This window comes from Calonectris borealis, chromosome 18 (genome assembly GCF_964195595.1).
Source record: "Calonectris borealis chromosome 18, bCalBor7.hap1.2, whole genome shotgun sequence".
NCBI classification, from domain to species: domain Eukaryota; kingdom Metazoa; phylum Chordata; class Aves; order Procellariiformes; family Procellariidae; genus Calonectris; species Calonectris borealis.
The window spans coordinates 15,044,168-15,053,366 of record NC_134329.1 but is presented as its reverse complement, the minus strand read 5'-3'; the positions used below and the strand labels follow the sequence as shown (position 1 = coordinate 15,053,366).

At 39.5% G+C, this 9,199-nt stretch overlaps 1 protein-coding gene across 7 annotated transcripts in view; it reads left to right on the top strand.

Moving 5' to 3' along the window:
* Nucleotides 1–501: 501 nt before the first annotated feature.
* Nucleotides 502–9,199, top strand: part of SFSWAP (splicing factor SWAP) — a 50,391-nt gene continuing 41,693 nt past the window's right edge. For 3 of the 7 annotated variants that reach the window (XR_012676509.1, XM_075168115.1, XM_075168116.1), the window contains exons 1-4: nucleotides 502–1,020; nucleotides 3,486–3,655; nucleotides 4,193–4,330; nucleotides 6,847–6,932. Coding sequence is in view for 6 of the 7 variants with exons in the window: in XM_075168115.1 (XP_075024216.1) it covers nucleotides 761–1,020; nucleotides 3,486–3,655; nucleotides 4,193–4,330; nucleotides 6,847–6,932 (654 nt within the window). In the remaining variant the exon portion in view is untranslated. Of the gene's footprint in view, nucleotides 1,021–2,969; nucleotides 3,107–3,485; nucleotides 3,656–4,192; nucleotides 4,331–6,846; nucleotides 6,933–9,199 lie in introns of all 7 variants that reach the window. The other 4 variants (XM_075168111.1, XM_075168110.1, XM_075168114.1 and 1 more) reach the window with 3 other exon arrangements.

The following is a 9,199-nucleotide window of genomic DNA, read 5'->3' as shown; positions in this document are numbered from 1 at the left end:
TTCCCGCTTCACCGTCCCACAACTCCTTGAGAGAGCCAGCCCCCGGCACGTATTTCTGCCGAGCCCCGTACCCCTCAGTCTCCCCATTTCCCTTGGCTCTATCGCTGCCCATCTCGCCGATGACTGCCCGTCGTCAGTCCCCTGCGGGGCTCCTCAGCAGCGTGACAGGCACCGGGAGACCCGGCTCCTTTCCCCGTGCAGAGCCTCCGCAACCTCCCTCGTCCTCTTTTCAAACTCTGTGTACGCATTTCAGCTGAGATCTACCACAAAAGCGTCTAAACCCCACCCCGCCACGCCAGCCCCGAGGTCGCGACGGGACCCGATCCGCCCCGCCCCGGCACGCCGAGCGCCTCAGAAGAGCCGCCCCGCCCCGGCCGGCCCGGCGCCCCGTCGCTCCTCCCCCTCCCCCTCCCTTGGTTCCGCACTTTCGTCACACCCGCGGCTTCACAGTCCCCGCCTGGCAACCGGCCGCTGTCGGCGAACGCCGCGCTTCCCCGCCGGTAGCGCGGAGCCGCGCCGCGTCTCCCTTCGATTTCACACTCGGGCTGCCAAAACCGAGGCGAATCTGCCTGCTGCCGGAAGCCAGCCTAGCCTCTGCTCTGCCAGCGGAAGCGGAAAAGTCGCCATTTTGTTTCGGGTGATGGCGACTGTGGTGCTCTGGAGCTGGGGAGTTTAGTGCGGGCCCGGCCTTCTGGGGGACTCGCTTCTCGGACAGTCGTTGTTACTGCGAGTTTCCTCCTCCTCGCTGCATCCCCTGGTGATGTACGGAGGGGTCGGAGGTTCTCGACGGACTGCAGAAGAAGCAGGCCCGCCGCCCCTAATGTTGTTGTCAGGCGGGGGAGCGGTCCCCGGGCCCCCCGGAGGAGGTGGAGGAGGAGGTGGAGGTGGGAATAGCCGTGTGGAGCTGCTGGTGTTCGGCTATGCCTGCAAGCTGTTTCGAGATGATGAGAAGGCTCAGTACCAGGAGCAGGGGCGACACCTTATTCCTTGGATGGGAGACCCCAAGATCATGATCGATAGGTCGGTGTAACACAACCCCCAGACTCTGCTGCGAGATCTCCTGTTATAGCCTCTTTCTGTTCCTCCCCTTATGCTGTGGGCAAGCGAGGGCGGGGGATGAGCAAAGGGCTCACTCTGGCAGACGTGTGGGGTTCTTCTTCACTGGCAGAGTTGGAGGGCAGCTCCTCCTGGTAGAGTGCTTCGAGTGCTGGTTTTGTAACGCTGCAGGGCCGTCTCCCCGGCAGCGGGAACTTGGGGTTCCCCACTCTGGCAGTGTTGGGAGGATCCCCTCCTTCTGTGTGTTGGGTCTCTCTGCTTTGCTTGTTAGGGTAGGGTTTACAGGGTGGAGTGGAGAGTGGGAATTATCTGTTCCTTTTCAATGCAAACCACAAACATCATCTTTTCTCACTTGGAAACCAAGGGAGCCTTATTGTATGGGAATACTTATTAGGCACTTTATATGTTCTCTAAGCGAGAAGAGTGCTGTGTGGGGAGTGAAAAGGTATTTATCCACCTTAGGGGAAATGGAGTTTTCTTATTTCTTCTACGTAATCTGGCTGTAGGCTGTTGGTGGCATACCCCAAGAGCAATTCTTGGCCTGATTTTTCCTCGTGCTGTGATTCATTGTATTAGGCAGAATGGCTTTGATTTTGGGTGCTTGCTTTTCAAATTTTATGTCAGGGGCGGCTTTTTTTCGTTGTTCTGCAGTAGGCATAGGTTCATGGCCAGAGAGAGTAATAGAATCTGCTATGATGTTTCTTCTGGTCTCTAAGTTGTTTCAGCAGTGCAGAGTGGGATTTAGAAATAAATTCATTCAGAATGAATTTTCTGAATATTTTCCTGGAGAGAGGGAAAATGGGAGGTCAGGTTGGGTATATTTGAGTGGAGCACTGGAAGTACAATTTAAGAGTTGTGGCTGACCCTGAAAACCTCAGTGGGAAAGATGGAAGGATTTTGGTTTGAAAAGGATCACATGACATACTATAGATATTTGTTCCCTCAATTTCATCATTGCTTTGGTGCTATACATGATTTTTCTTGTTTTGATTTAACAACTGTATTTGGATTGGAAAAATATCAGTAAGAGAAGGTCTTTTAATTTCCTTCTATAAGACTGGAGAAAAAAGAAATGCCCTTGAACTGTTTTGGGGTTTACGCCATTAATGATTTTTGTGATTGAAATGGATTTCTTGAATTGGAATAAACACAAAGACATGAAAAAACAACCATAAATGTTTGTAGCTATGTTTAATTTCTGACTTACATGAGAATAGAAGTGTTACGATGCACACTTCTAATCCAGATCACTTTTGTGACAGATTTCATTAGTAGGTAGAGGCCATTTTTGTGGTCCTATGCAACAGTAACCCAATTTACAGTAGTTACAGAAATTGTTGGGAGCAGAACTAAGTATGTACATGTATGTACATATAATACCAAAAAATCTAAATAACGTACATTTGTAAGTTAAGGTAGCTTGCAATTACTAATCTTATAAACTCCTTTGGAAGCTTAGATTCTTTTTATCTCCAGCAGCAGGAAGTCTTCATTTTCACCATTTTGAGAAAAGCACATTGCTATGAGAAGACATGGGTTGAAGTTTGCCTGTGGACAGAGCTTGATTAACCAGACCTACGTGTTTCATTAACTTTTCGCTATAAGAATATTTACTTTCTTTGTTTTTGGTCTAGCAAGTTGGCACAAGTCAAGAGTTGTGTGTGGGAAGACACCTCAGCGGAGTCGAGTTTACTGTCACTTTACTTTTCAATCAGTTTCTCTTACTGATGCATAAACATTATCCCAATGCAGTGCTTTTCCTGCAAATAAAATTATTTCTGCTTAGTAGAAAGGAACTGTACGTCATTGATCTTTGCCGGTTTTACGGTGAACCTCCTTAAATTGCATGTATATGTTACTGTTCCTATGTATGTGTGTCTCTCTATCACATAACCCAGAACTTATTTCCTCAGCCAAATGGCTAGGGGCCGAGCCTAGCCATGATTTTACCTCCAATGGACGCAAGTTTCTATGGTGAAGATATCTCCTGAGAGTTCGGGACTAGCAGAAAGAAGCGAGGAAATTTCGACCGTTTGGTTCTTACGGATAGGTATTTATGTATTCGGGTTTGTGTGAATGTAAGCTATTTGACTTTCCAGAAAAACGTATTTTGCAAGTGACATTGATTGGTTGGTTGAAGCACGTACGGTAAGAACTGTTAAGGAAATGGATCCCACTTAAACTATTAAAGGATACCTTTGCCTTTAATTGTAATAATTTATTAGTTTCTTTGAGAGGAATTTAGACTATTAAACAAATTTTCGATAGTTGGTGACAAATGATTAGCAAAATTAAACGTAACTTCTAAAAGGAAATATGCTTTAACATATAAGTATTTTTTTTTTTCATTTTTAATGGGTAAGTATTTAAGTAGTCGCATAAACCCAAGCCCTAAGTTTTTTGCATTGACCAGCTGTTTCATCTTGCAGGTACGATGGGCGTGGTCACCTACATGACCTTTCTGAATATGATGCTGAATATTCCACGTGGAACAGAGATTATCAGTTGTCTGAAGAGGAAGCTAGAATAGAAGCCCTCTGTGATGAAGAGAGGTATTTAGCCTTGCATACGGACTTGCTTGAGGAGGAGGCGAGGCAAGGTATTGCTCAAGGAAACTTCCTGAGTTTAGCACATGTTTAAATAAATAATTATGAAATTAAATTTACTCCTAATTTTATACTCTCTTTTTCTGATGTTATCTTGACAGTACCCAGTGGATTCGAAAAACGGGAGTCTTTGCGTATGTGAGAGGACCTCAGGATAGTTTAAATATAGATCCACAGAGAAATTGCCCAGATTCTGAGGGCAGACTGGGATTTCAGACCTAAAAAACCCCCCAAATAAACACATTCTACTTCTTTTTTAGTATTGTATAAATGAAATTCTGTGCTCTGGTATGCATAATTACATTAGAATGTTTTAACCCACAGCCTTTATCTCTTCAGGAAGAAATAAACAGTCAGCATATGTACTTGCTGTGTTTTTCTATTCAGTTTTTCATGACAGTTAAAATGATTAGGTGAAAACTTCTCATTTAAAAACTAAAGTAAGAAATATTACTTTTTCTTTTTTTTTTTTTTTAACAAGTTAGCTTTTAAATATGTTCTAATGATTGGTAATTGCATTTTTGTTCAAGAGGAGGAATATAAAAGACTGAGTGAAGCTTTGGCAGAGGATGGTACCTATAATGCAGTGGGATTCCGTTACGGCAGTGATTATTATGACCCTTCAGAACCCACTGAGGAGGAGGAGCATCAGCCTGCAAAACAGAGAGGTAAGGGGTAAAAATAGCAAGGGTTAATTGAGAGGAAGAACGTAGCACCTCTGTGTCTCTCGCTTGTATTGAAGGTTGAAAATGTGTGTTTCATTAAAATGCAAGTAAAAAATCTCAAAGCATTTCAGCAAAGTCTTTATGGAACTGTGTTACTGAGCTTTTGCAAACTTCGCTCTTGCTGCGCTTAAATATTTTCCTGCTATGGCACAGCCAGTGCTGCAGTAGTCAGGATAGGAAATTTAATTCTGCTGTCTTGCAGATTCTTATTCAGAAAAAACTAGTAATTCATCATATGGCTGTCTGTTAACTATGGTTCTTAGTCAAGAAGGAAAAGATCATTACAAACATAGATAGAATAGTGATTAACAAGAATATATATTTTCTAAGTTTAGATTTTGTCATCTTAGTAATTATAAATGAGTCTGTCTTCAATGTAGCGTGCCCCTCTCCGTGATCTTAAAAAATGCAGAATTCAGATTCTCATCTTTAATTACGGTAACTTTGCATTTTTAACATGAAGTATTGAGGAAGCTTTCAACTGTTATTGAATTATGTCTTAGTAAAGTTAGGATTGTTTAATTAACAATTGGGTTGTCTAACTACATATTGGTGGGTTACCGTGGTATGAGATGTGCTTTTCGTGCCCAGGTGTATGCTACAATGCAGGATCGTTTTAGGTGCTAAAGCTTCTTTGGTGTTTTTTTCTGCTGTCTGTGAGGGTTGTGTTAGGGCAGTGTCCATGCTGCTTGCGTTCTACCAAGGGTTTCTCCTGTACTCTTCAGTACTGATGCTGAATTGCGTTGTCTTTTCTGGGGTTTATTTCATTTGTTTTATTCCCATTTTTCTGGTAGATTCCATAACCAAATAGTTTCTAAGTTCTTTTTACATACCGTTTTTGAGTATTTCTTGTCGTAGGGGTGTTTTTCATGTTGTGTGGATCTGTGTATATATAGGGGTATGCCTACTGAAAAATTGGGGTGATAGAGAAGAACATGTTTGTAGTTTGACTCCCCCATCTTTCTCCACTGCATAGAGGTTAAAAAGGTGAATGCCCCCTTTCTATTGGTCACTAAAAAGGGAATCTGCTGAACGTTATAGGGTGTCTGTATTGTAAGGAGGCCTTTGCAAAACTGCATGAAAATGTGCCATAATGTTACAGAATCTACTTTTGATCAAGTATATAAGGAATAAATAAAAATACCAGTTTCATTTGCTAAGAGAGCTGTTGTGAGTTCAAGTTGTGTCTGGGTTGCTCCACGTTATTTTTCTTTCCTAGAATGATGAGATACCTAGAGTAATATATTTCAGCCTTAATGAAGTCATATTTTTAGGAATAATGCTAAAACGTGACGACTTTGTCATTGGCAAAGAGAGATATAACTACCCAGTCTTCCAACAAGTTAATATTTAGTTAGTTAATATTTGATGCAGCATGGAAGTGTCATCCTAAGCTGTTACAAAATCTTGTGGTGTAATGTGAGAATTCTCAGTGCTGCTGACGAGAAGTAAAGATCCTCATAGCAGGTCATTGGAACATTGTCTCAGTTGTGAGCTTTCTTACTAAACTCTTTATCTTCTAGAAAATTTTTAGTAATGATGGATAACAAAGGGTAGAATAGATAATACTAAAAGTTGCTTTAAAAAGTAAACTTTCCACTTGAATTACTATAAAAATTTGTAAAGCAAAATATTTTCAGAGAAACATTTCTGGTATACCGAATAACAGAATGTAATACAAATTGGCCTTTATAAAGGAATAACTATTTTAGAGAGTAGTTCAGTGATAAATCTGTTAAATATTTAGATATTTTAAACTTGATATAAAAGGAACCATACCAACTTTAGGCTGAACTCACAGATGAATGGCAACATTTATTTTAATCAATTATTAAAGCAATTACTGGTTTATCTCTGTGGGTGATGAAAGTGGAATTTAGCCTCCCTATTGCATTCCCAAACAACTTTCAGTAGGGTTAGGAAGCTGATGAAAGTACTTAGATTTGTTTGGATAGGCTGAAATGGTTGATTAACAGGGAACTGAATTCAGATAGACTGGATGTATGGGTCTTAACAGCTTTAGAGGTATCTGATATCTGTAATATTTTAATCATTGTTAGGAAAGGATTCACCCAGTGCATTGAAAATGGTCGCCCTTAATTTTGCATGGGTTTCCTTGTAAAAACAAAAAGTAATGTTCACGAAAATTAATGTTTTCTATTTGATTTGACACTTGTTTGTCTTCAGCACTGTAGTCAGGGCTAAGGTTTATAGGGTTTTATTCTTCCTAATACCTCTATTAAGAGATAATTTATGCAATCTTAAATAAGCTACACGTAACACCAGGGAGAGGAACCATATTTAAGTGTCTTCAGTGCAAATGCTGCTTATAGTTTCATTTGATAAATTCCTTGACTGCACATGCTTTTAGATATACTTGATTTTAATAGTTTTTTGTTAACATGTGGGTACTTTGACATGTTTTGTCCTATAGTATTTTACTCTGTCATTTCTTGTAGAAACAGCTCAGACAGAAAATGTAGAAGAAAATGAAGAACCTTTTGTTGCCCCTCCGGGACTGAATGTACCTTCTGACGTGGAACTGGTATGTGTGTACGTTTAACACAACCTACGTTTCTGTCAATTTTCAAGGAGTTTATGGTGCTTTACTGTTGTTTTTTTTTCCATTAACTTCAGTGTGGTACATTCTAAATGATTCTAAAATAGTAGCTTAATTTCAAATGTTCTTTCTTGAATTCTTGAGTTCTGTCAACTCTCTTGAATCTTCTTTTTCACACTGAAATTATTGTGGTGCTTATGCTAAGTGCACTTAGTATCACTTGTGATACTATTTTAGATAATGCAGAAAAAAGGCAGTTCTTGAAATGGATACTTACTGAGATGTCAAGGTTGACATTCCGAATGTAAAGGACCATTAAACCAAAAGATTGCTTCTGTTCAAGATTTTTTTCTGGTTCTTTTTAATTGAGTCCCAGTCTGAAGGGGGTAGGAAGTGATCAAATATAAAGGCTTGTTTAAGACTAGTTTATTCAAAGAGAAAAGCAATAGTTTATTTCTAGCAAATTCTGAAATAACTTGAAAGTATTAGCATATAGAAGCTCTTTCCTTCGTGTGATGTTACCGGAGTTTGCTACATAAAACTAAACTGTAAATTTAATTGCAACTTGTGTTTTTTCCTGCAGGGAGCTGAACAGTTGCCTGCTTGAGTACTTTTGTAATCGTGAGGATTTTCAATTTATTTCAAGTTTAATAAAAGATACTGGGAAGTCAGATAATATTCTTTCTCCTATACCGTGGTCATGAAAGTGTTAATTTATATTTGGGCTGCCTTCTCAAGTTGATAATCTTGGCCAGTAAAGATTCAAAGCACTGTTAGAATAACTAATAGTGAACACAAGATATTTGTTGTAAGAGTGTTTTTCTACTCCATTAGCTTTTAATTGAAAATTTTTGTCCTGTTCTGTTTTTTGTATGAAATAAGAGCTATTTAACAAATCTAATGTGCAACTTTACTTGTTCTAATTTTACTTCCTCTACTTTTCTTTACAATCTTATAATACATTTCGTTAGTGAAGTGCTTACAAACGTACTTCTGAGTTCAGGGAAGATTTTTATATGTTATTGCCTTTAAATTATGAGTTATACTTTAGTCTTAGAATAAGAATGTTGAGTTCTCAGTGAGAAGCTGCTTATTTAGCATTTGGATGCTGTTTCCAAAAACTAACTGCTGACGAAAGAATGTTTGCTGTTTCAGATAGCTGCTTTGCTTGAATTTTGTTCTGAAACTTAAGATATATTTTACGTGTAAGTTGCAGAATGCAGTGTGGGGCTTGCTGAAGTAATTTCTCAGTCGGCTATTGAACTCTTAGTATATTCAAATGAACAGAAAGCAAGTGTGCGCATATTTGTTTCTGATTTAAAAAAAAAAACAAACCAAAATGTCTAGACAGCAGCTCTGTAAACAATGTATACTTGACCTTGGATTGGGAATTGTGAGAAATTTTTTTTTTTGTAAGCCTTGATTTGTTGTTGTTCTAGTCAAGTCGTTCAGTTTTACCATTGAATGTATTTATTCTGTATTTTTTAATTCAATTATTGTGAAGGATAGAAGTCTGGTAAATTATTGGTGGAGTTTTACAGGCATGTTTAAAAAATACTTCTCGCTCTACCCTGTTCCTATTTAAAAAAAAGAGGGAAAGAGAGAGAAATGCATCATAAATTCCATTGCCATTATGTCGATCCACAAGTGATTGGAAAAGGTATACAGATACATGGCTGATTTGTGGAAATGACAAAGTGGTGTTCTAGGTCTCTCCTGAATTTACTACTAATTAACATTCAAGTTAAAAGACATGGCACTTAATGGTGGTCATGGAGGGGGGAGGACACTTGTAAACTTTGAATCATTTTGGGGAGGAAACTGTAGTGCTTGGAAATAAGATAAAATTTGAGAATCAGCTTGCTAGCTTGGAGACTTTGTTCACAGTCTGCAAAGTGCAGTTCAATAAAGACAGACACAAAATAGTTTCTATAATACAAAATAATCCAAAATGCAATTGTTAAATGAAGAGTAAGTAGTTAGGCAGCACTACTGCAAAAAAGGCCCAGAGGCTGTAGTGAGCTGTTGAATGTTCAGCATATGGCAACTCCAACTGCAGCAGTAATGTCATTCTGGAACTTAAAATAGAAGAGTTGTGTCGAGGATGCAGGAGGTCTTGCACTGCTTAAAACTGTTGATGTCAGGGTTATGGGCAAAGGTGACTGTTCTTGACCATTGCATTTTAAGAAGTGTGCGGATGCTATGGAAGTGGGCCATAAGAGGATATTATCAGTTAAACTTACAAGGAGAGA